General features: G+C 37.4%; 1 protein-coding gene across 2 annotated transcripts; it reads left to right on the top strand.

Moving 5' to 3' along the window:
* Positions 1 to 6399: 6399 nt before the first annotated feature.
* Positions 6400 to 24385, top strand: SLC7A2 (solute carrier family 7 member 2; the record flags this gene model as incomplete). 2 transcript variants are annotated; one of them, XM_084231604.1, is made up of 11 exons in its annotated part: positions 6400 to 6778; positions 7195 to 7350; positions 9425 to 9590; positions 11301 to 11434; positions 12461 to 12683; positions 15005 to 15144; positions 17666 to 17768; positions 19118 to 19323; positions 20319 to 20485; positions 21217 to 21325; positions 24189 to 24385. In XM_084231604.1, 11 exons carry the CDS (start codon positions 6403 to 6405, stop codon positions 24383 to 24385), a joined length of 1977 nt encoding a protein of 658 aa, XP_084087730.1. The 2 variants fall into 2 exon arrangements, with proteins under 2 accessions (XP_084087730.1, XP_084087729.1); XM_084231603.1 differs by lacking the exon at positions 15005 to 15144 and adding an exon at positions 15397 to 15533 and having other exon boundaries at positions 6403 to 6778.
* Positions 24386 to 27790: the final 3405 nt, after the last annotated feature.

Here is a 27790-nt window from a genome sequence, read left to right as displayed (position 1 = left end):
GATTTTCAAGAAAATCAAATGAACCTACCAGCATTTGCATATTTAACCCTAAGTTTGGGGCTTGTCTTTGGTACAGTTACCTGTGACTTGGGGGTGGGAGGACCTCGCTGTGGGCAAAACACATTCTCTCCAAGGGTACTGTGGGCAGGTGGACAGTAACTGGACTTTCCAGCCAGGTGACAGGAAAGCCCAGAGCCATGAGTAAAGGCTCTAGAGTCGCACCTGCCAAGTTCATCCCTTGTTCCAGCTGTTCACTGTGATACCGATTAACCTTTCTGTGCCTCACTTTCTTCATCTATACTGTGAGAGTCACAGTAGTCCTGTTCATATGGGAATATTGTGAAGATTCCTGAAAGAACACATTAAAGGGAACAGAACCCAGAGCATGGAAGCACTCACCAAATGTCAGCCATTTTTATTAGTAACACTTGTAGCGTCGTGATGGTGTGAAATTACTTTGCAAAGGGTGTCTCCTGACATTCGAGATGGCACATAGAGAGGGTGACTAGTCCTAGTAGAGCACATTTCTTTCCGTAACTGCTTGGGGAGAGGGAACAGGTGGTACCCGCTGGCATTCAGAGTGATTTATTAGCCAGGGATTGCTAAATACCTAATGGGAATGGATGTCTGCCTGGTGCCATCAAGATCTTTGACCGTGAAAGTGGGTGCTGACTGGGCAGAAACTCTTGTTTACCTTGGTGCCGGGGACTCTGCTTTTCTTTCTTTTTAAACTTCTTTACTTCTTGTCTTTCCCAGCCCTAAAAACAGGACACTTAATTTTTTTTTTATCATTCTGCATATGTATGAGATAGCTAGGTATGTCCTTGTCTTTTGGCTTTTACAACTACTAATAAACTGAATGGATTCACTTGTTTTGAAGCACCAGTGTCCTTACAAACTTTCAGAATTCTGTTAGCTGTTTGTTGGAATCCCTTACGAAAGTTGCTTGTCTCTGCCTGGATTCTGTATCAGAAATTTGGGAATATTACATTTATAGTCTAATGCTTTGATGGTACTGATTTCATATAAAAGGGGGAAATATTATTATTGCTACAATGATTGTGACATTGTAGTGGCCTCAATTATGTCTTTAATTTTTACTTATTTCTACAGTTGCATTGTCACCTGTCTGGAGAAAAGTTGGAAGGAAGATACTGTATAGAAGTACTGATTTGGAAAAAAAGGTAAGTTTTGGACCAAATATATATGAAAAAATATTTTTGCTTTCCAGAAAAATTTAAGATTTTAGATTTGTATGAAGATGTAATTTTTGTTTTATTTTGTTGTTTTTACCTCATCAAGGCTAAATAGTTTCCATTTCTATTTTCTTATTATTCTACATTATACTTTTGATGCATTTATTTATTTATTTATTTAAAGATTTATTTATTTATACATGCACTGGGTACAGTCAGAAGCGCGGGAGGGTGACAGAATTCACCAGAGCCAGAGCAGGGAGCAGAACAGGCAGAAGGACTGAAGTACACTGCTGAGGGGAGCAGCGGGTGGCAGGAGAGGTCTGCGCGCCATGTGGGACCCTCCTCCAGTGGCCGGGGAGCAGCTGGGGATCGAACCGGCGCTGCAGAGGCTGCGGGCAGCTTCGCAACCCAGCGCTCAACCGCTGCGCCACCGGGGAGGCCCCTTGATGTATTTTTTTTAGAAATTGATTTTTCAAAATTAAACAAAAAGTCTGAAATTCTCTGGTTTTATGTTTATGTCTTTTTTTCCTTTTACTAAAATATTGAACCTGTGATATATTTATTTTGAAGTTGTAAAATGTTACTGATGTTGAGTTTCAAGACTGCAAAACCAAAAGATCTCATTCAGAGAGAAAAATACACTGGGATAAATATCCCAGGTCTGTATGGCTTAGTGCCTTTTCCCCATCTGTCCGAAAACAGAAAATATGATAGCTCACAATGAAACCTGCAACTCAGCCGAAGAAGGAAAATTTGGTTATAATTGGAAGGAGCTAATTTATTGAGGATTTGTTGAAAATTTTGCCCACCAGCTTGCCACAGCTACTTTCTCCTGATAATACTTATTTTCAGGGCTTTTGATACTGATATACAGTATTGATTTTGCAATTTCAACCTTTACTTAGGGGAGGAGGGTAAAGATTCATTTCTATGTGGCTAAATGGTCGGTACATTGAAAGGTTGAAGCAAAGTGAAAAATCCAGGGTCGACTTTTGACTGTAATGAATAGATTTGGAAAGATTTCTGTCGTCTGTTGAAAGGAAGTCAGCTGTATGATGGTGTCATATTCACTAGACCTAAAATTCTACACTGTCGAGCATATAGCCTGGATTGAGGAAATTTGAGAAAGAGGTCCATGTTGCTGAGGAAGGGATTTCACTTTTTAGCAAGAATTGATAGGGCCCCAACAAGGTAACTTGAAATTATTATACTTAGGGTTGTGTGTGGGTGGTGACTGAGGAAGATCTGATTGTATCAGCAGCTTGTTGGCTCATTCCAAGACTTTTCTGCAGCAGAGCATATAACAGATCCCTCTCAGGCCTCCCTTGGCTGACTACATTTTCAGATCTAAACTAATCTTGTGTCTAGTTTTCCCCTTCAATAGAAGCCACTCTCTTAGCAATTAGTAAAATACTTGTTTAGTGAGGAAGGATACTGATCTGTTTCTGGTATCAACTGGTATCACCAGAATCATTGGTGACCTCAAGGGAATGTTGGTTGGTGCCTTTATATTTATTCTAAGGTGAAGACATGAGTATGAATGTTGCATGGGCCCTTTCCAAAGTCTGAACCATTGTCTGTTGCTACACATATGTAGGTTTTGTATTAAATCTCAGTCTTTGGTCACAGTAGCAACACTGACAATAGGTATCATGGTATGGATCCATCATCTGCTCATGGGAAAATAAAGTCTGCCCTCCAGACCAATGAAACCAACTTCAGAATCCCTCCCTGCATATTGTTCTAGTCATAGATATTTGTTGGTGCGACAACACACCAGAGCTCAGGCATATTAGATGCAGACCTGAGTTAAAGAATAGTGTGAATGGATTGTTTTTTAACAATCAAACAGCCTTGTAGAAATGAGAATATGGTGACCATTTCGCATAAAGAGGATTTCTTTAAAAAATATTTTAAAGGAAAAATTATAAAACCTTAATAACATATAAACATTAAATTATATCACTCATATTAGACACAAATATCCAACTTGTTTCTCCTGTTGCCACTCTATTTCATATCAGTTTGTCTCCACAAAAATACATTTCACAAAAGCATGGGATTCTTTTTTCTTTATTGACTAAATACTGACAGATGTACCTACTAGGACTTATTGTTTGTTTAATAATCGTTCTTTAAATTGTCCCAGTATGTTTTTACTTCTCTCTGATGCCATTCTGTTTCCACAAAATTGGTTTTATATCATAGCTTTTGCAATCAGTGTTTTATCAGGTGTGCGTTGTTGAGACTATTTGCAGAGGACATTGCGTAACCTGTCTGTTCTGAGAAGTTTCTGACGTATGCTTTTCTGTTAAAGGTAAATGACTGCTGACAAATGGTAGTTTTGTCTTCTTTCCTTAGAGCAGCAAAGAAAAACTGAACATAAAATTCTTTCCATTTTTAGTAGGAAAGAAACAGTAGCAATCAGATTTTATCTGACAAAAGCCATATATTTCTGTAAACAATTCTGCTTCCTAAATAATCTAGAGTGAATTACATTGACCTTTATATAGACAAAAGGCTGGTCACTCTTATATTCATGATGGGTGCAAGTCTCAAAAATGTTTTTGCTATTTTCAAAGAAGGTTTTTGTTGCTTGGCTTGTTTATTCCTGTTCATTTTTATACTGTTTCTCTTTTAATTTCCCACTGTAACTGCAATACCAGAAAAAAAACAATTAAAAAAATAAAAACTCACCCACATTCCTTTCACTTTCTAAAATCTCTTCTTAGTTTTCCTTGCTTCTACACAGCTCCTTTCCCTAAAAATATGCACTAATTGTAGTTTTATGGCTTTTATTCATAAAAATCGAGGTTGATTACTTATTCAAGTATTTTATTTAAATGACAAACAGGTATCTGTAAACAAATTGTTTCCTAAAGTGTAACGCATCCCTTTTTCTTTTCTCTTTTTTTGTTTTTGCGTAGAAGTACTGGGTTATAGGCCAGCGGTGCAGGAGGGTGAGAGGATGAACCAGAGAATCCCATTTCTACCTGATTTTAAGTGATTACTGAAACGGTCTTCATTTCTGAGCATTTTTTTTTTTGAAGATTTATTTTTATTTATTTATACAAGCACTGGGTATAGTCAGAAGCGCGGGAGGGTGAGAAAATTCACCAGAGCCAGAGCCGGGAGCAGAGCAGGCAGAAGGACCGAAGTACACTGCTGAGGGGAGCAGCGGGCGGCAGGAGAGGTCTGCACACCATGTGGGACCCTCCTCTGGTGGCCGGGGAGCAGCCGGGGATCGAACCGGTGCTGCAGAGGCTGCGGGCAGCTTCGCAACCCAGCGCTCAACCGCTGCGCCACCCAGGAGGCCCATTTCTGAGCATTTTTAATGGACAATGATCCTCAGTCTTCCTCTTTGCACATCTTTGCGTAAATGTTACAGGTCAACATTTAGTAAATATCCTCAGTTCCCCTCCTCCCACCTCAGTTGGCCTTTATATCACTTCAGCTTTTTACTTGATTCTTTTTAAACAAAATACTGATCTTCTAGATTGTTTATATGAGAAAGAACTAGCTACTAGTTAGTTTGAACTTGATGCACACTTGATTTACAGACTTTGGAAACCAGAATATTGGCAAAATGGGAGATGCCATCTGCATTTGCAAATTTTTCAAAAAGTGCTTGTGAAATGCCATGCTTGGTGGCCTGGTGGTATGGAAGATAATGATGTAAACCCTGTCAAGGAACTTTTCACTTATTTCATTTTCTTGAGAATTTCTCTGTGTTCTTTGAATTAGCTGCTCTTAATATTGAGGTCTTGCATTTATCCTGATGTGTGAACAATGTTCAGTGAGTTGGCTTATCTGCTAGATTTAGTATGAAACTGGATTAATCATATCCCAGGAATGTCTTTTTCTCATGAGCAACTAGTCACTTAGACTTAGTATAAAAATTTTATCTTACTTCATTTTTTACCTGGAAATATTTTTTAATAATGGTTTACCTTTACAGAGATTGGTGTAGAGAAATGCTCAAGGGTTTGTTTTTGTTTTTTTTTTCTTTTTTCAAATGGACAGCTCTTAGTTTTTCAGAGAAGATACCAAACTGATCATATGAGTTTAGGTTTTTGATAAGGAATGTAGTGAGACTGAAATTGATAGCATTGAACCTAGGTAGATCCTTGGAGGAGAAATGGCAAACATGAATTTAAATTTAAATTTCTACAAGTCAAATACATTTAACTTTATTGACTGATAAGTTGCATATACCATTATATTTCCCATTCCTCAATTATTTCCTACTCTGCTGAACATAAATTACACTTGTTAATAGGAGATAAATTAGAAATTTTAAGAACAACTCATCATCATAGGCATGTATTAGTTTATTTAGAAATTTCAAGTTAATATAAATAAGCATGTGTGTCTTACTATAAATTTATACTTAATACATAGTTAGAAGATTCAAACATGTTTTGTAATGCTTTTTACAAAAGTTTCAAAGGGCTCCTCATTAAAATAAAGCAAGGAAATTAAAACAGACATGCATTATTTATTAAGCTGTGGAAAACATATTGATGGCATTTTTAACCTGCTTTTAGACAGTAGCAGAATTAAGTCTGATGGCTAGAGAGTACTATGCCAATTTGGACCTATTCTTACCACAATCTCAAGAATGTCAGGAGTTGAATGTATGATTGAAAAAGAAAGAGAGAAAGGAAAAGATAAGGCAACTCACATCCCCTTGCTTATAGCAAGTACAAATGATCCATCTCCTGGAATATATTTCCATGAGCACATCTTTAAAAACAGTAGTAACCATAAGCCAGAGACACTGGGGTAAGCGGGGGAGGGTAGGAGGGGTTATGGTCAAAATAAGGGGGGTGGGAATTGTATGGGGACTAACCAAGATGAAAAAGCATACATTGTGCAAAAATGAAAAATGAGGCCAAAAAAATATATAAAATAAAATTTTTAAAAAATTAATTAAAAAAAAAAAACAGTAGCAACCTAAATGGCAAATCTTTTCCTCCCTCTGGGCCCCAATAAACCATTTGTTCAGACCCTGAATAAAAAGGTCCATATGAGTGAACTCCAAGAAATTCACGGCTTGAGGCCCTCTGGGCTACACCTCTAGTAACAAGTAAAACGATACAGGTGCCCTAACTGTGGAGAAGGTGGGCCGATCTTGAGGGCTAATGATTCCACACAAGCTTCTCACCTCCTCCCTTTTCTCCCTCAGGTTTCCCTCTTCAAGATGATTCCCTGCAGAGCAGCTCTGTCTTTTGCCCGATGTCTGATCCGGAGAAAAATTGTCACTCTGGACAGTCTAGAAGATACCAAATTATGCCGTTGCCTGTCCACCATGGACCTCATAGCCCTGGGGGTCGGAAGCACTCTTGGAGCTGGGGTGTACGTGCTTGCTGGGGAAGTTGCCAAAGCCGACTCTGGGCCCAGTATCGTGGTTTCCTTCCTCATCGCCGCCCTTGCTTCGGTGATGGCAGGCCTTTGCTATGCTGAATTCGGGGCCCGAGTCCCCAAGACTGGCTCTGCATATTTGTACACTTATGTTACCGTTGGAGAATTGTGGGCCTTCATCACTGGCTGGAATCTCATTTTATCTTATGTGATAGGTATGTTTTGAAAATCAGTCCAAGCAAATAGAGTATTAGATCTAGCTCTTCTGAGTCAGAGGCCTTAGGATCCCATTGTAGGCTTGCATTAAGTTAGCAACTGTCACCTATGTGTCTCATTTATCTTGTCCCTAAAATATCTCCTTTTAATGGCAAAAACCCAAGGATTCTGCTTCATCTCTGAATACACCTCTTACTGTATTTGAAGACCTGCTTTTTAAATTTGTAGTTTGATAATGCAACTAGAGTTACTTAATTCCGCAGTTAGGGGCTTGAGTTAGGGACTTATATGTAATTATGTAATTATCAGTTCTCTGAACTAACACATGTTTGTTTTAGACTAGAGTAGCAACTGCTATGATGTGAATTTTCCGCCAATGACCTTGTATTGTCTGACTGTTCTTTGTTTTGGAAAGGTACCTCAAGTGTTGCAAGAGCGTGGAGTGGTACCTTTGATGAACTTCTCAACAAACAGATTGGTCAGTTTTTTGGGACATACTTCAAAATGAATTATACTGGTCTTGCAGAATATCCTGACTTTTTCGCTGTGTGCCTTATATTGCTTCTAGCAGGTAAGAAACCCAGCTATACTTCTTCCTATGCTGAGCCAGACCAAACTTGCTGGGAAAATAGGTCACTGTTGAATTGGGGACCTAAGTTCCCAAGACTTGGCACAAATTTGTGCATCTGAGTTACTGTTGGAGAGCTGTGGGCCTGCCGCTGCCTAGAGTCCCACCTTATCATATATAATGAGTATATTTCCAAAATGAATCTAAATTGTGTGGAATGGTAGAAGTCACACTTCTAAATAAAAGGCTTCTTTACTCAGGATGAGAAATATTATTTTATAATACTGATTAGAAGTTTGCAGGAATGACAATGAAGTTTCAGTAAGGAAGCATATATAATTTTGGCCTTATTTCACCTTGTTAGCTATTAGTAAGGGTATTTTCAGGCATGCTATTTCTTGAAGAGATTTTGTCTTTCTTATGCCTTTATATAGTGTGGGCACCTAGTTGAAAAGGAAGCATATCAAACTAAAACAGTGCTGAAAGAGTGCCAAAGACAATTCTTAGCAGTGCAAAGAGGAAAGACAGGTCACTGTGGATTCTCACTCAGGTGATAATGATTATAAGACCACTCAGGCTCAGGGAACAATATCAGTGAGTTTATTTTTAACAAACAGGAGATTAGAGAAGCTAAAGGTTTCCTTTATATCAAGTTAGTTGCCTTACTGTATAATATAACTGCTGGGATTATATAGGTAGAAGAATGAAATTCAACTTCCCTCATGTCTGGAAAATTTTGCTTATTTGATCATGGGTGGTTTGGACATGGGGATGAAAAAAGAAAATATGTGGCATAACACTTCCTCACAGTCATTTCTCCAGTAGTAAAACACTAAGCTGTCTTTGGTCTGTAATTCATATTTTGTATCACATAGATTAAAAATAGAAACATGGCAAATCTAATAATGAAAGCACTGGAAGGCTACTACAGTGAATGTTTTGGTTATAATAATAGGAAAATGTTTTGACAACTAGAAACTAAAAGGAAAAATTTATATAGTAAAACCTTATATATAATCAATACTAAGATTGACAGTAAATGGAAAATTGGAAAAAATGTGCTATGTATGAACAGCAGAGAGCTTATAACATCACTAGCCTTTCAAATCTTATAATTTGAATAAAATAACCAATAGGAAAAATAGGGTGAATATTTTAATAAAGGTCTTGTCTTAAAGTGCATACCCTTAACATACAGTATTACCTTATAGAAAAGTATTATAAAGAAATAATTAGAATGTATACAAAGATAATTATAAAAGGATGATTATGTCGATGCTGCTTTTAGTTGTAAGAAACCGAGAGTGGCCTGATTTTCTATGAATAAAGTTTTAAAATAGAGTATCTCCATATCGTGGAAGAGTCTTTGCTAAGAATGAGGTTATGTATTTGTTGACATGGAAATGTGTGTGTGTGAGTGTGTGTGTGTGTGTGTGTGTGTGTGTGCGCGCGCGCGCACACGTGTGCACAATTCTGGAGGGGAGGTCACAGCTGATCTCACTTCTTTCATACTTATGTATCTCCAAATTACCTACATAGGAAATGGAATGATTTTATAATCAGAATGTTTTTATAATCAGAATGATTTTATAATCAGAATGATTTTATAATCAGAAAGCTATTAAAATGAGAATCAATTTAACAAACTACATTTTGGGCCTGACAGTAGAATTAATGTTGTGTACATATTCAGTAAATATGAGGCAGACATATGATTGAGCTATTACTTTCAAATTTTGCAGCCATTAACCTTGAAATGGCTTGTTGGAACTGTGTTCCATTAAAATTAAGTTACTTTACCTCTGCCTACTGATTGGCTATCATTGCCAGAGTTACTAAATTATTTCTTAGAAACTGGAATCTGACTGTGAGCTCAGTCTGCCTTCTGAGTTGACTGTGTTTAGAAAATATTTCACATTTTGGTCACTGAGTTAGAACTCACAATAGAAAGGGATAAAATGAAAATTAAATACTGGAATGCTAGTGAAGTAATATCCTAAAGCCTATAACTGTGCAATGTCATTGCCTTTCCTAAAGCTTTAGGTAAAATTAAAATACCTTTTTTTTTTCCTTATAGGTCTCTTATCTTTTGGAGTAAAAGAGTCTGCTTGGGTGAATAAAATCTTTACAGCTATTAATATTCTGGTCCTTCTCTTTGTTATGGTTGCTGGATTTGTGAAAGGAAATGTGGCAAACTGGAAGATAAGTGAAGAGTTTCTCAAAAATATTTCAGCAAGTGCCTGGTAAAATACTTGGATTTTTTTCTGCTCTTATTTTGAGGTTGCTTGTTTTTTGCCTTGTGTTACATTTTCTTCTAGAACAATGTTTCTCAGACTTCTAAAACCTTTCCGAGGGCTGTTCTTCTTCCCAAGCTCCCCAAGCACAAATGCACAGGCATGCTCAGCTGTGGGCAACTCTTAGCCATGCAACTGCTGGCTCCCAACTCAGGCTCTGTTCTAGGTTTAGGGAAATTGAAAGAAGAGCGTAACCATTGGCAGAATAGTTTTTTCTCCCAAACTTTTGCCATCTTTAAATAGCAGTGAGTATTTTTAAAACTGCATCCTTTAGTTCTTCCTTTGGAACCATTATTTGGTTTCATTGTATTCTTAAAGTCTTGTAGTAATTTTCAGGTCTTGCTCTATAGAGAATATTATTGGTTGCCTAAAGTAGAATTGTCCATGCATTTCATTTTAAACCTGATTGTCTCAAACATTAAATTAATAATAATTACATGCAAAAGATGTTATCCTAAGATTTCTTTAAGCATCATGTCCCTTTGTGTCTATAAATAAGGTTACAAAAATATCTGTCACATGGAGTGAGGTAGAGCTATGTTTCCCTTTACAGATACTATTTGTAATCATTTTGATGAGGCAAAAAATTCATATTCTCTGGTGTCATCCATTTTTAAACATGTAGTGAGATATTAAACTTCAATAATATTAATCAGGCCTAGAGAATTTACTTCACTTTTTCAAGTGTCTTCATGGTAAATATTTAGAATGTGTAGTCTGCCCAGCTCTGCATGAGAAGGGAAGATTCTCATTTTTGTGTCAGATCATGGCCCATAATTGGAGTCTCTACTGTCAGAGTCCTGACTGAGTCCAGTCAGGGTGGACCTGAGCCTCCTTCTTTTTTTTTTTTTTCCCCTGGAATTCTTTTTTTTTTTTTTAAATAATAAATTTTATTTTTATATTCCCCATACAAATGCAACCCCCCCCATTCTGACCCCAATCCCTCCCCTCCCGCCCCCCACCCCCCAAAAAGTGTCTCTGGTTCATAGTTTTTTGTTGATTTTGATTTTCATTTTCTTATAGTTATTCATTTTCCTGGTCCCTTATTTAAGTTTTCTAGATTCCTGCTATGAGTGAGACCATCCGGTATTTTTCTTTTTCTTTCTGGCTTATTTCGCTGAGCATGATCCCTTCCAGCGCCATCCATGTTGCTGCAAATTGCATGTGTTTATCTTTTTTGAATGCTGAGTAATATTCCATGGTATATATGTAACACATCTTCTTGATCCAGTCATCTATTTTTGGGCATTTGGGCTGTTTCCAAAGCTTAGCTATTGTAAACAGTGCTGCTATAAACATAGGGGTGCAGGTGCTCTTTGGAATTGATGTTTCTGTGTCCTTTGGGTAAATACCTAGGAGTGGAATTGCTGGATCATATGGAAGCTCTATGTTTAGTAGGTCCAGAAATCTCCACACACTGAGCCTCCTTCTTATGCTATTGCTCAGCCTCCAATTGAGTGTTGGTGTCCAGAGAGGCTGCCGTTGTTGGGGACATCACCACAATTAGGGACAACATGAGAGCTGGGTTTACTTTTACTTTCACATATGTCAGCTTCAAAGAGCTGACGAATACAAGTCTTCAGATGCGTTTGAGATAAATCACCAAAAGAAAGAGTTTTTATGAAAATGATTCCACCTCATGCTTGTTCTGTTCCTTAGGGAGCCGCCTTCTGAAAATGGAACCAGTATCTATGGAGCTGGTGGCTTTATGCCTTATGGTCTGGCAGGAACATTGGCTGGGGCTGCAACCTGTTTTTATGCTTTTGTGGGATTTGACTGCATTGCAACAACTGGTAAGAGCAGTCTTGGCTCAATGTGGAAGAAAAAGATATCCCTTGTACCACATGAGCACCATTGGGTAGCAACAGAGGATCAAGAAAAAGAGAATGGGATTTGGGATAATAAAGGCTGGTTCCAGACCCAGCTGTGACAATTGCTTTCTATGATAAAAAAGAAACTTGGTGAAACTTTCAGAGTCTTAGTTTCAATATTGGTAAAATTAGAGAATAGTACCCACCCCTCAGATGTTGGTTATATATGAGTATGTGTAGAAATAATACATATATCTATATATCTATATATTTATGTACATTTTAGACATATATATTTCTCTAAGATGTATAATATGAAAAATATTTTCAAGTTGTTAAATATTTAATAAATATTGGTCATAATTACTATCTTCAACCTTCTATCTGGAAGTACTATCACAATGAGTAACAAATGATGATCAAGCTCTTAAATGCAGCCTTTTTCACAGGACAAAATATACTGTGGTAATTCTTTTTTCTTTATCCTGTACAACAAACCTATATCATTTTCTATGTCCTTCTATTTACATTATTCTATGACTTTATAATTGACTGTGTTTTGGGTGCTTCAAATGCTAGCACTTATTAGAAGGACCTAAAGTATGCTATTTTTTATGAAACTAGAGTTTAATATAAATATGAGTGGATTGGATTCATCTATAAATGGAAGTTTATCTGAAGACTTCATATTTAAGGATATACAGAATGCCATGTAGTCATTTAATCTTTGTGGAGGAAGCATTTTTGCAATGAATTAAGATTGCTATTCTATCCCTAAACACTTAATAGTGCTGGCATAGCATGTATTTTTATATCTGGGGTTGGATTTTTAGGTAACATTAAAGTACCCTTAAGAAGAGAGAAAAATTCTTGTAGAATAGATAGGTCACTTTATGGAAACAGATGAGACAAAAGCAGAGTAGAATTACCATGGAGGAGAAGAAAAATTAATGTTTTACCTATTACTGTTTTATTAAACATGCAAACCTTCTGTTTATCTTTCCTTAGGTGAAGAAGTTCGGAATCCTCAGAAAGCTATTCCTATTGGAATTGTGACCTCTTTACTTGTTTGCTTTATGGCCTATTTTGGGGTCTCTGCTGCTTTGACACTTATGATGCCATACTACCTCCTGGATGAAAAAAGCCCCCTTCCAGTAGCATTTGAGTATGTTGGATGGGGCCCTGCCAAATATGTCGTTGCTGCAGGCTCCCTCTGTGCTTTGTCAACAAGGTATGTTGCATTGCTGCTGGGGCAGGGACTGTGTGGATTACTACCAAGTGTGGGCAGTTTCTAAAGAATTGTTTTTGCATGTTTTTAAAATAATCCTAATTAAGGAAGATATTATGCAAGCACACAGTCTCTGAAAGTTTGCCCAGAATTGCTATATAAAAATCTTAAGTGATAAAATCACTTAAGCATCAGTTTGTCAAGATAATGATGGTATATGCTTCCATAGAAATATATACAGTTTTGGTACACAAATACTACACAACTTCAGGATGCTTACACCAGTGTTTCCTTGCTGCCTGTGCTGTGACTTGCAGTGTTGTGAACAATCCATGACCTTATGTGCAGGCTTGACATTTTCTATAGCCTTTTTTTTTTTAAAGATTAATTTATTTATTTTACACAAGAACCAGGGTACAGCCCAGATGCATGGGAGGGTGAGAGGATTCACCAGTGCCAGGGAACAGAACAGGCAGACTGACGAAATACACTGCTGAGGGGAGCAGCAGGTGAGACAGGAGAGGTCTGCCATGCCATGTGGGACCCTCGCTGGCTGGCCAGGATTGAACTGGTGCTGCAGAGGCTGCAGACAGCTTCACAGCACGGTGCTCAACCACCTGTGCCACCAGGGGTGACCTTCTATAGACTTTTAAAGTAATATCAGGTCTGTAGGAGTGGAAGCTGTATGCTATGGTATTGTTAAACATAATATACCTCTTTCTGTGAAACACTAACTTTTTCTCTAATCACAGGAGAGAGTGAAATTAATCTAAAAATAGAAATTACCATGTTAAAATTAATGGTGGAAAAACATATCTATGTGAAAAAAGAAGGATAATTGAATTTCAAGTGTTCAGATTTTCGTAGTTTCTTGTTTTCTGGATTCTGAGTTACTCATATTTCAAATTAACATTTTTCATTCATAAAGTATTTCATTCTAGTTTTATACTGTGCGATAGAGTACAGCATTCTTACAAAGAGAAATTACTCTTTTTGCCTGATTGCTAATTTTTTTTTAAAGATTTATTTATTCATGCATACAAGAACCATGGTACAGGCCAAATGTGTGGGAGGGTGAGAGGATTCACCAGAGACAGAGCGGGGAACAGAACAGGCAGACTGATGAAATACGCTGCTGAGGGGAGCAGCGGGTGGCAGGAGAGGTCTGCGTGCCATGTGGGGCCCTCGCCGGCAGCCAGGGATCGAACCCGCGCTACAGAGGCTGCGGGCAGCTTCGCAGCCCAGCGCTCAATCTCTGCACCACTGGGGAGGCCCACTAATTTTTTAAATGAAAATAATTTTCCCAAAACTGGAAATTGGAAAAAGAACTTTAACTTGTCAGCCTAGCTTTTCCCCTCTCAAAACCCTTCTTATTTTTCTTCTCAAGACAATATTAAGGAACAGTTAGAAATTACCCCCATTGGATTTTCAGCTATCTGCTGGTGTTAAGGTTTATTCTAAATAATTTCAAATAGTTTAAAAAACCTGGATTGTGAAGATATTGTAACACTGTGACCTTAGAAGAAATGGACAAAGATTCATCTGTGACAAAGCTCAACTCGGCTTCATTAAAAAACAAAGAAGTATAATTTTTTTAAATAAAATATTTTACTTATTTTATCTTAAATTGTTATAGCTCACAACTGAGTCATGTATGGAATGGTGCAGCCAGTAAATACACAAGTAATTCAAAACACCTGAAGTAAAAATTGTTTTCCTGAACTTTCCTGTTACTTACTTTTAATTACAACTCTTTCTGTCTACTAAATTTATCATGAGTTGGTTGATTTTTTCCCTTTCTCTACCTTGATTATCTTATACTGAAAATTATTAAATTGATCCAAGATCAGACTATATGAGAAAAAAATGGTACATTAAATATAAAAATTATATATAATTATCGAGTAAATTGACTGTACTTTGAAATAATACAGTTAATCTCTACTTTAAGTTAATCTATGCCAGCTTGGGGGTTTTATTTTCTGAGTTATTGCCACTAAAATATCTTAATGATATATTTTATTTGGGATTTTGGGAAATGTCTTAATTACTTTTAATTAACTAATAATTGTGGGCATGCACAAACAGTTGTAATATTGCTTTTAGTCTGATAATTTTGCTGGGTAGATATCTGTAACAGGATAATAAGTAGCCCAATGGTAAATATTGGCAAATATTTTAATACCCAATTTAAATTTAAAAAAATAATACAACTTCATAATCACAGCTATGACTCAGTTTTATACAATCATTTCATGTCAATTCTGGAATATAATTTTGCATGAATGTGTTTGCTATACTGCATGTGTTTGCTTTTTATTCAGTCTTCTTGGATCCATTTTTCCAATGCCTCGTGTAATCTATGCTATGGCGGAGGATGGGTTGCTTTTCAAATGTCTAGCTCAAATCAATTCCAAAACGAAGACACCAATAATTGCTACTTTATCATCGGGTGCAGTGGCAGGTGAGAGAGAACTGACTTCTATTAAGCAAAGGGGGATGGTTTTTCATCTAGAATTCTGGGGAAAGAATGACAAGTTTGTTGCTTTCTGATTTGACTTACATAAAGGCTAGTCACTTTTTTTGTGAATGTTTCCTATTTTGAAATATTTTGGCATAGGTTCTGTACATGGTGTGTCCAGTGTTTACCTGTATATACCTGTCTAGACAGTACTTGTAATAACTCACTTGTGAATTATGAATTTTTCTGTTCTAGTCTTCTGGGCTCTATGTTTCCTTTACCCCGAATTCTGTTTGCCATGGCCCGGGATGGCTTACTGTTTAGATTTCTTGCCAGAGTGAGTAAGAGGCAGTCACCAGTTGCTGCCACATTGACTGCAGGGGTCATTTCTGGTAAGCTTTATACACAAAGGTTTTTTCAACAATGGACTTGAACATTTTTATGCGCATGCATGGACTTACAAAGAGGGTCTGCTTGCTGTGCATGTAAGTTAAGAACAAAATCACTGATAAATTAGGGTATAAGCATTGGGATTACATCTGAAAATTGTGGTGGTGGTGGTCTACTGAAATTCATTCTTAACTGACCCTTTGGGGTATTTTTATTATTTTTAACCCTTTGAGCTTCTAACAAAGGTGCAAATGGTTGTAATTGTTCTTCACATATAATAGGTATTTAATGCTTTTCAGATGGATGAACTAGCTCATTGCATTATTGATGCATAAACTGTTAATTAAAGAGTAATTTTTAAAATATTAATTAAAAGTGATTTATCGTCTTCTTTTTTGTCTAAGATTTAAGTTGGATAGTGCTAAAACTATAGGACTTTTGAAAAGCTGAAGTTTGCCCATTCTCAATTAAGTATGAGAAATGTCAAAAGTACTTTATATTTGGCCATTGTAATCACTGATCTCAGGAGGGTGGATATCCCCATCATGGTGGGCCATGATGGTTTCCAAGAGCTGCTAACACCAAGTCTTCAGAAACCCCATTTCTGATAGATGTTTTCTTTTCAATGATTTTGGTATTTAAGTCACTTCAGAAACTCCAGATGCCTGCCTTTTGGCATGCTATGATTTCCATGTAAAATGTGTTTGGCCAGATACTTTTTCCATGTAGCAAATTTCAGAGAGATTCTGCAGATAGAATTGCCTCAAATAAGGTCCTGTTATGGGAAACAAGAGACTCTAGGAAGCTTTACAGATAAAATGATAAATGATATTGGTAGCAGAAATTCAAACCAAAATGGTAATTTTAGTGAGGCCCTGAATCACTGGGATATTAGGTTGGAGAATGCTAATGTGCTATTATGTATAATTTGGGATTTTTCCGAAGTCAGGAAGCATTTGTCTAAAGGTTACATTGGATGGTCTATTTTTATCATTAAACAGTGTATTAGATTAAAGATATTTTTAAAATCTTGACAAGGGATAGTGTATCTTATTTACCCCATAAAAATATTTTCCAGCAAAATCTTGCCTAGTAGTATTCTACATTGTAGTCATAATTTTAAAAAAAATGTATCCTTTCTTGCCTGGTGATGTGAGTTTAGGTGGAACTCCGTTTCTGCCTAGTAGTTACAACCTTGCTACGTAATTTTGTCAGTGAATGAGGCTTATAGTCCTTTAGGTCAAGTCACATGAAATTGCTGAGGTTTTAGTCAACAGTCAAATATTGGCCAATTTATTTAGCTGAACCTAAATAATTCCCTGTCTACTTAAATGAAAGATAAATTAAGCTCAGTAGCAAAAACACCATATAAGTTGGTAGCAAAAATTCAAACCAAAGTGATAATTTTGTTGAGACTCAGACTTTCATTGGTGTGCTACTGTGATAGGAACAACTTTGTCAGAAATTCAAGTTAATGTTACCAATTTTTAATGTTTTAATGAATTAGGAAATTGCTAAGTATAAGTTGTCTCTTCCACTACAGGAAGTATGTTTTGTCTCTTAACATTTTTGGGATTTGACTGCAGGATCATAGATTCATCTCTTAAATCTAATCAATCTTCTAAGAACTTATAGTTTTAATCAGAGTAGAATTTAGCCTCTATCAGAAATTATTTTAGTTTATATATGTCACAATGCTGATGAAAATTCAAATAATATGAAACATCTATAACAAAAGTTCTTTGAATTTTAAAATTCAAAATTTTTAAATTTTTAGAAAAGAGCTAGCCCAGTGCTTCTTAACAATGTTTTTTCTTGGAAAATATCAAAGGAGAGTTTTTTATGTAATATTTTTACTCTCTTGGTCAGGCTAGTATTTTATGTAATCAAAGTAGTTGTGTTTTGTACTATGGGTTTTGGAAGGTTTATTAGGCATTTGTATAACCTAAAATACGTCTTATTAACTGTCTTATTGTGAGAAATATATTTCCTATACCTTATTTGACTTCTCATTGGCACTAGTCAATAAACCAAGCAAAAAAAATTGCCAGCCATTCGTCTCTCACTTGAAGTTGTCAGCCGAGGGAGTTTCTTCATAGCTCTGTTCTTGACTGTTCTTGTCTCTCCCCTCCAGCTGTGATGGCCTTTCTTTTTGACCTTAAGGCTCTCGTGGACATGATGTCCATTGGCACACTGCTGGCCTACTCTCTGGTTGCAGCCTGTGTTCTCATTCTCAGGTGAGTTGTCCTTGTTACCAGATGATTCTGAAGGGTGTCATGTGGACAAAGAACAGGGCTCACCTTCCTTACTTTCAAGGAGCTTGCAGTCTCACTGAGGCAGGAATGGGGCTGTGAAAAGTCAGCAATGTAGACCATGAAGAGCATACTTGATCCCTAGCACAGATTCAAATACACTTGATGATTAGGGACAGGTTGGCCTAGTCTCAGTCTCAGAACAGCAAGTTCTAATAATGTCTAACGACACTTAAAAATACTGTACATAGAAAAGAAATAAAAATACTACAGTTTTTAATCCGAGGCACACACAGACATATGTAAAGGATGTTCATGGAAAAAGCCACTTAAATTAGTGGAAAACTTGAACTAGCCTGAATATCAAATAGGAGAATGGTTAAAATACTTGAGGGAACATTTATTTGGTAACCTCCTAGACAGCGAATAAAATGATTTTTAATTATATGGAGAAATATACCCGCTTCAGGAGGCAAAACTCTATGTAGCATCTGAATTTATATAAATAACAACAGATTTACATGAAAAAGAAATCCATTTTTTCATTTATATATACAGATATTCTTTTATGCCCAGCTGAAATTATACCAAAATGCTAACTGAGTAATACTGGGTAATAGTATTATGGGTGGTTTTGATTTTCTTTTGTATGCTTTTGTGTATATTTTCTTGAGCCTATTTCTCTTTATATGGAAGAAAATATTACTTTTAAATATAAATAATGGTGGCTTAGAGAAAAAGAGACCATACTGGGGAGACTGGACTGATACTGGAAGGTAAAGCAGGCTTATAGCTTGATGCAGGCTGGAGAGGAAAAGGATAAAATCAGAAAGGGAATGGCGTGCATGGGCTTGGGAGGTGGCAACAGGGCTGGCCTGAGCTAGTCTGGGTTAAACTAGAGAACTCAGGAAAGTGGGAGAAATAAAATCAGGGAGGAAGATTGTAATGAGGCCTTGAATGCCCACCAAAAAGACTATTGTTCTGGAGCTGATATTTAACTGGTTTCTATGCTATTTTTGTGCATCACTTTTCCAATGGATGTGGGTACTTTCAGAATGATTATCCTATAATCACAATTGCCTCACTTTAAAATGTAGCTCTCTTCTGCTCCTCATATATGACTAATTAAGTGCCTATCAGAATATTCAGAGTTGTTGCAGACATTTTGTTGAACAGGTTTGTGGACTGACTTGGCCTGCTCTGGGGCTGGTGTCAGGAGACATGTTGATTTACTGCATAATTGTGACTTGTAAGATGCCCACTTAGAGGTTAGGTGCTTATGTCATGCACCAAATATCTATTTAAGAATAACACAGACATTTATTTGGCCATAGGTACCAGCCTGGCTTATCTTATGAGCAGCCCAAGTTTTCTTCTGAGAAAGAAGCTCTGGGATCATGTGCCGGTGCAGCCTCAAAAAGCGAGTCCCAGGTCACAATGCTGCAAGGACAGGGCTTCAGCCTGTGGGCCCTCTTTAGCCACTCCACTCTACCTACAAAACAGTCAGCTTCTCTCGTGAGCTTTCTGGTAGGATTCCTTGGTAAGTCCTCACTGCGTCCATTGGAAAGAGCCAGCAGATGTGTGCAGGTCTGCTGTGAAAAAAGCACTAAAGAGGCTGCCTATCGCCCGAGACTATGTTAACAACTAGCTCAAGTCCTGAAATTCCACTCAACAGTCACTAGTCAATGGGATCATCTTTAAATTAGCAGGATAAATTGATCGTGTCTTGGTAGTTAGAGATGAAAGGAAGACTTCCCTAAGGTGAGATGGTACAGGCACAGAGCTGGTACATTTCATTAGTTTAGGGTGCTTCCTGCATGAAGCTTCAGATCAAGTCCACCAGCTGTGATGGGACTGGGAAGCAATATAGAAAATCCTTATTTGCTCACCCACAGTTAGGTGATCATTCAACAATTATTAAGCAACATCTTTGTGCCAGGAGCTCTACTGAGCACTTAGGAGAACAAGAGAGATGGCTTTGCTGCCTGTGGGCTTTTCAGAACAGGATTATTGGTGACAAGTTAAGGGAAGAGGTTTCTCTGAGAGAAAGGACACCTGATACAGATTTGACAGTCAGAGAAAGGGTGGGTGACGTCACGCTCCAAAATAGAAATGATGCAGCTCGTATATTATGTGTTTACATGAACAATCAGTATTTACAAGAGATAAAAATGGGTAGACTCACTCCCTCCGTTTTGAAAAGGGGAGATAGTCACCCCTGACAGAGTCCCCATCCACTCTTGTGACCTAACCTGAGACTGTAGCAGATGAGGACCTGCCTGGCACATGGGCAGAAAGTGTGACGGTCGTGTCAGGAGGGCTGACTTCTATGCAGGAGGCAGTCCTGATTGAGCAAGCACTGTTTTTTCGGTCAGCGAGAGCTGCCATTTCTTCCCAGGATGAAAATGAATAATCCCTGTATTTAGCAAAGTTGAAATGTAATTTTATGTCTTAACCGAATAGACATGTTTGAGCCGAGGATCCTCAGTGAAGCGTGTGTACTGATTCTCTTTTACATGCTCATTATCTTTGCAGCATTTCTTGTCCTGGGCCTGAGTATTTTGACCACTTACGGGGTGCGTGCGATTGCCAAACTGGAGGCCTGGAGCCTTGCTCTTCTCGTGCTGTTTCTTGTTCTCTGCATTGGTATTGTTCTCATCATTTGGAGACAACCCCAGAACCAGCAAAAAGTAGCTTTTATGGTATGTGTCATAAGGATGAGTCACCCTAAACATTAGGTACATTTTCTCATGAATGTTATGTGTGTGAGTTGTTTCTTTAAAAAAAGAAAGGAATAAAATACTTGTGATCAAGTTAACCATGCACACAGTGCCACAGTCTGAAATGTTCCTTTTTGTCATAAGCATTTTCCCTGCATTGGCTGTCTCACTCTCCTTTTCAAAAGCTTGAATTATGCTCCTGTCAAAGCATTATATAATAGCAAGTCAGTTTCTTGTCAAATAATGTATAGTATCTTAAGGATAACTAGAATATTTTATTTGTAGAAATGCAAGATGATTATTTCCACCAAAAGCCCTTCTACTGCAAATGAAATCATCCTGACCCATTCAAACAAAAAACAGGTTTCAGCTTAAAGAGGGTTTCCAGAGGATCCCTGGGACCATGTGTGTCCAGAGTTCTAGAGGCATGTCCTTGCTGGTGCCCCTCAGCTACACCAGTGAGCCCTAAGCTAAACTAAGCCCAAGGGTTAATTGTATCTTGCTGATGATGTGATGTTAGTGGGCTGGATAAATAGTATAAATTTTGATGCTCCTTTTACTATCATCTAGAGGATTTTATTTGACCTTTTTATAAGAATATAAATTTACTGACACTGTGTGAAAATGTCAAATTCGTTGTCACCATTTGGAGATAATTTGTGGAATATGCTTTCAAAATAGAAGTTTACTTAAGAAAATTTTCCCCCACCTAGGTTCCATTCTTACCATTTTTGCCAGCCTTCAGCATCCTGGTAAACATTTATTTGATGGTCCAGTTGAGTGCAGACACTTGGATCAGATTCAGCATTTGGATGGCGCTTGGTGAGTCTTTTAATGTTCTGGTTTCTGACATGTGGCTCCCTTTTCCTACTTTGTACACTGTGGTAAGAGAAGTGCAGTCTCTCCCCCTTCTTGGCAGTAAAGGCTTTTTTCAGTTTTTTCCTTTCCCAGTTCTTTGAACACCTGAGTACTTTTTTTCCAGGTGTCTTCAGGTACGTTTTCTTATTTGGTTTTTCCACTAACCCTGTAAAGTCCTGTGGACTCTGTTTTCTCCAACTTTTCATGGGTGAAAAAAATGAAACGTCAAAGAGTCAAAGGAATCTAACTTGTAAATGGCAGCCTGAAACCATTTCCTGATTTTCCAGTCATTTTCTGATTCCAAAGCGAGCTATTTCTGAGGTACCTTGAATTTCTGGAGACAATATTGAATGAGTTAATAGTAAGGAATTTCTTTTCTGATATCTGAATTTCTTCACAGTCTTGGGATAGAGTTTACCATTAAATAGCATTAAGCAAGCTTACTGTTTTCTGTATGCTGTGTTGCTTTTCATTGTAATGCCTTCAGTTTCCCATGTGAAAATTGAGGTAGAAATGAAGAGTTGATTAAATTAAATTATAGTCAAAGTAAACTAAAACACTTAAAAAAGTAAAGATAAAGCTAAAACACTGAGCACCAACTGCCTTGGAAAATGTAAGATGAAATGTCTAGGATGAAGCAGTGAAGATTGAGTTAAATCTACTGGTTTTGTTGGCCTGAAGAGTTTAAGAATTTATGCTTTTTGATAGTCCTTGCAGTGGCTTAATAAGAATGAGTCTAACTTACTTGTGTATAAGTAAGCATTTACTTTGACTATAAATTAATTTCAGTTCCAAGCTGCCAAACCACTTGAGTTGATGGGAGATTTAACCTCGGTTTTGCCTGCCGCCATCCACATTAGAATCTTCCCCATATTTCAGGGGAAGGAATCTTTCCCATAAAGTGGGGGAATTGATGTGGGGGGAGGGTGTGCCTTGGGTCAAAGGTTACTAGTCTATACAGGTAGGTTAGGTTGCTCCCTCTTGCTCTGTCACTGTGGCTACTTCTTGCCTGTGGCTCTGTTCCTTCAAGGCCAGGGTCCTGGTAAGAATCACCTGCTACTCCACCATGCCCTCGGCCTTTTTTCTGGGGTCCTGCCACCTCCCAGGTGCTGTCAAGGAGCTGAGTCAAATCCTCAGGGTACAAGGACAGTAGAACTCACTTCCCTACTCTGAAATCAAGAACTTTCTTTCCAGTCAGGTGGAGAGATTCTCTACATTCCTGCCTTTCCTCAAATCCCTGCTTCTTTCCTCAGACATTAGCTCACTGTGGTTTCAGTTTTTGTTCTTAGTAAAAGTTTGACCGGCAAAGCCAGACCTCTGTGTTTGAATCCCCCCTATCATATATTAGCCATATGGCCTAGGCCAAGTGACCTCCCTGTTTTTCTGCCTCAGTTTCTTGATAAGATGGCAGTGATAATAGTACCTATCTGAGGATAGGAAGGGTGAATCTTCAATTCTGAGGACATGAGAGAAAATAAAATTGTTCCTAAAAATTGGACATGCCAAAACACTAATTGGTAGTTTACTTTGCATTATTTAAAAGGGGAAAATTATAATTCATTTCACATCAGCCCAAAGCTTGCAACCAGTTTTCTGAAATAGAACTAAAAGAATAAAATGTCTTTATATAAGCTATAAACTCTCTCATGAGGGTACTTAAAATACTTCCTTCTAGAGAAAGATAAGTACTGGATGTTGTCACACATATGTGGACTATAGAGAAACCAAACAAAGGATCAAACAAAAACAAACTATAAAATCAATATTTGTAAAGTAACTGTAGATCTGAGGCATCCAGGAAAGGAAGGAAAAACTTAGGGAGAGGGGGAGGCATGAGACCAGAATACAAGGGCTCTGGTGGAGAACTAAATGGAGAAATACTGTGTTGTCAAAATAATCATAATGATGTTAAACAATGGTGCTTCATAAGTAAATAAATAACTCCCCACAAGCAAAATAAAATAAAATATGTCCTTCTATCCCCAAGCAGTTGACGTGGCCGTAAATAAACAGCTCCTCTGTACACAGTTATTTTGCCTCTCCTGGTGACAGTAATGTACGTAAATCACACCCATGTCCCCGTTGTTAACCCAGGACAGGCCTTCCAAAATATCTGACCCTGGGCCTCCCCCGTGGCGCAGTGGTTGAGTGCTGGGTTGCGAAGCTGCCCACAGCTCCTGCGGCGCCGGTTCGATCCCTGGCTGCTCCCCGGCCACCGGAGGAGGGTCCCACATGGCGCGCAGACCTCTCCTGCCGCCCGCTGCTCCCCTCAGCAGTGTCCTTCGGTCCTTCTGCCTGCTCTGCTCCCTGCTCTGGCTCTGGTGAATTCTCTCACCCTCCTGCGCTTCTGACTGTACCCAGTGCTTGTATAAACAAAACAAACAAATAAATAAATAAATAAAACATGCCTCTATTAAAAAAAAAAATCTGACCCTGATTTAGATAATCCACCTCTGTAGTTGGGTTGTGATTTGAGACTATAGCCCACATACCCTTTTGTTTAAAGGGCAAACAAACCCTTTTGTTTAAAGTGTAATGTGTTTTGAGAAGGTAAATATTTTTTCTACATCAATATTGTCTGAAAAATACTTATTGAGAGAAGCATGCAGCCTATAAAGGTTGAGTGTGAATAGCGAGGAAGTTCATTCTGCTGGGGAGACATCTCTCACGGAGACCCTCTGTGGAGTCGCCTGTATTGGCATGTCATTCTTCTAAAACCACACAGAAAGAGAAGAGGGAGGAAGCCCTGTGAAGTTCTGTATTACATTTTCCATATTCGGTCATCTTCTGATTCACCTAAAACATTGACTTCTTTTTTCTGCCAAAGGTTTCCTGATTTACTTTACTTACGGCATTAGACACAGCCTGGAGGGCAATCCAAGAGATGAAGACGACGATGAAGATACTTACGCGGACAACATCAATACAGCCACAGAGGAAAAATCTGCCATTCCAGCAGATGACCTTCACCCAAGAAACCTCAGTTTACCATTCATATTCCATGAAAAGACAAGCGAGTGCTAGTGCTTACTGGCCCAGTTCTTCATGAGCACATCCTCCACGGAGCAACCATGACAGGGTGTCGTCATCATGGCTTTCGTGGGTCCGCTGCAGACAGAGTTCACCCTAATTTATACTTCTTCACCTGGACAGCACTGCCTCCGATGGTGAATTATGTGCCTGGAGAAACCTCCTGAGCTCTCTCCTCAGTGAGGGTTATCTCCAAATGAGAGTGTATGTGTATGTGTGTGTGTATGTGTTGGGGAATGTGAATGTTAGAAGTTGTTGGTCGTTTACTCTCATTGCATTACATTTCCCTGGTGTTGTCATTAATTGGTGGCATCTACTGCACAAACTGAAATGGAGGTAATCACTGAAGGGAGAAGTGTTCTGTATGTGCCTGATGCAGCTGGGGATTTAAATACCTGTTGCTTTTCCTTATTAGGGTTCATTAATGTCCATTTAGGGCATATTCAAAATGTAAGTACCCATCATGGTATCATTCACTGGTCAGCAGTAAGAGGAGTGAGTTTAGTACAGATTTATTTTTTCTATGAGGTATGACAGTTTGCTGAAACTTTAACCAATCAATGTGTTTGTGGCTGTGGTGCCATGCAGGGCATGGAAGTGGAGTGACATTCTGCATCACCAGGTACCTGTCCTCCTGGAGAGCGGTGGTCCTTCACCTGCTGTGAATGCTGTACACCCTCAGCTCAATCCAAGGCTTGAGAGAGGTGGTATGAGCTACCTGAGACCCTTTGTGCTGGAAAGTAAAGGTGGTCCCCAGAGTTGGAAAGCATAAGTGAGTGGCAATGATAAGGATATGTTTGAAGATCAGAGTTAGACATATGCTTGGATAAGTAGAACCTCACATCCTTACTCTAAAGTCACTTACGTAAACCAATAGATTCTCTCTTGTTACACAATTGGCAGGCTGACTCAGACTTAACCTCAAATTTAATAACTAATCATAGTTCCATTTTTTTTTTAACTTCATCAGGCACAGAATTCACTCCTTTGTTTCTATTATTGTTTTGTCTTGTCCTAGCTATGAGGGGCTGTGGTAGCAAATGTTGTCTTTACTATATGCAAAAGAGAATAAATGGATACAGATGAGAAAATTCCCCTTTTCTGATTTTAAAGTGCCTATTCAGATATTACCGAGCACTTGGCCCAAGTTGAGGGGTTTAGATCTAATTTGCTTTTGATATTTCTTTTGGAGACATTTAGGGATTTTTAACCCCATTCCATAAATTTAGGAATGTTTTCCCATGTCCCATAAATTGTTCAGCACTTTTTATTTCATTTATTTTTTAAATAATCACACTTAAGCTATTAATACAAGCTCTAGTATTATATAACAGCCCATCAGTGGCTGGGGAATAAAATATTTAGCATAAATTTTTAAATGACCATTTAAAAATTCAAGTTACATATGAACCAAATTGTAATATAAATATAGAAACTTTTACATAAATAAATTTTTATATCTATGATTCTCTAATTAGTATATTTTACTTTATAGGGTTCTCTAATAGTCAACTATCTGCAGTATGTTTTGCGTCTCATGAATTATTTTTCTGACATAATTAAATAGTTCACTAGATGAGGTTAGTGTCTAAACATTTATATATGGGCTACATTCCCAGGATGAGCCTTATCATGCATATTAGTTGACCAGCTTAATCCAAAGGCAAAGAAAACACTAGTTTTCTGAGAACTCTTCCGAGTGATCAATTACTTTATTGATGCCATTAAAAAACAAGTTGCAATAGTTTGGTCTAATGAAAAATTGATTGTAATTAAATATAAAATAAACAGATCAAAGCCAGAGTTTCTGACCTATAGTGCTAGCATCCTGACACCAAGCCCATGACTGACATTCCAGTTCCCAGGGTGCACCTGGTAAAATCTGAATTCAGAATTGCCTTTCAAGCTGCATCATTTATCAGAGAGGATAAGCAAAGGACTATGGTCATAATCATAAGTCCTTGCTGTTGTAACAGTAGGCTGAGAACCTCTTTTTTTCTATAATCAATCTAGAAAAGGCCCTTCACACAGGGAACATGAAGAATTTCATCTGAGAATATTGGAATCTTTTACTGTAACAAAAGCAAGAACTTTGTTTAGAATGTGATAGGCAGCTAAAATTGTCATGCCCATTGTGTTCAATTAGGAGCAGAATTTTAGTTAAAAATTATTTTTCCACATTGAAACACTTTGCAAACACAAATAGCTCTAAAAAGATGCTTTGTTCAGTTGCTGTTTATTTTCCTGTGAAAACTCGCATTTGTACTCGTATGTACATGAGTGTATATATATATCTATAGATAGGTATGTGTGTTTCAGATGTCAGTGTATAAGCCAGTGGGTTTATAATGAGCTTTATATGGGTTAAAACCAACAGACGCAGAGAAAAATTAATGTTTTTTATTGATAGGTATGCTTATACAAAAAATTTAGGTTTTAAACTATTTTGAAATATATAGCAATTTTATATGTACAATATTTTCTATAGATAGATTCTTTAAGAGATATATTTATAATGTTTCTAATATGAAATCACTGAACTTTAGTACATTTGACAGGTGCTTTATAATCTGAAATGGAGTGCGGGTGGGGGATTTTAGGTTATTTCTGTTTACTTGTTTCTGTTGCACCTTTGCTGACATCTTGAAGTATGTGTTTTTTTAGTAAAAATCCATCAACCAGTTCTTACCACCTCTCTATACCTGCATTTTAATGTATAACTTTTGAACAAAATGTTATTTCTTAAGAGTACCAAAATGTTTTATAGATAATGTAATTTGACTAGTAATCAATGACACTCACACTTACATAACGTTCTCTTCAGAAATTAAAAAATCCATATACACATTCTTTTCATTGTGATTAAATAAAAACAGCTTAAATTACTTTTCTTTTTTATATCAGGAAATATACTATTACCATTTTCATTGAGAAACTTCTCATAACAGAACCTTTATTTTATACCCTTAAAAAAAGATTTGTGAGTGACCACATAAATGCCTACCTATCCTACATTTAAGAAGGTAGCTCTGCAAATTCAAGTCATTTATGAGAAAAATTTAGAAATTTTGATACATATACTAAAATACAGATTACCGCTTAATCACATATTCCCCAGAGAGAAACATTAAGAAAACTATCCATAACCTAATTTAGGACATGTAATAAAGAAAAGCTAATGTTGACATATATAAAACTTTACTATTACCAACCATAATTGATAGAAAATACCTGTTTCAGAATTATCTACCTTTCAAAGATAAGCATTCTTTTAATTTTTCTGAGTAAAGATTTCATTTTAATTTTCTTTCTTTAAATATTAGCCAAAAATGTTTTAGGTCCTGGATGTTTACAACTAGTTAAAATATTTTGAATTAGAATCTACATTTGCCAAATTAT

This window comes from Talpa europaea (assembly GCF_964194135.1).
Source record: "Talpa europaea genome assembly, chromosome: 4".
In the NCBI taxonomy this organism is placed as follows: Eukaryota; Metazoa; Chordata; class Mammalia; order Eulipotyphla; family Talpidae; genus Talpa; species Talpa europaea.
The sequence above is the reverse complement of the archived record's forward strand: the minus strand, read 5'-3'. Positions and strand labels throughout refer to the sequence as shown.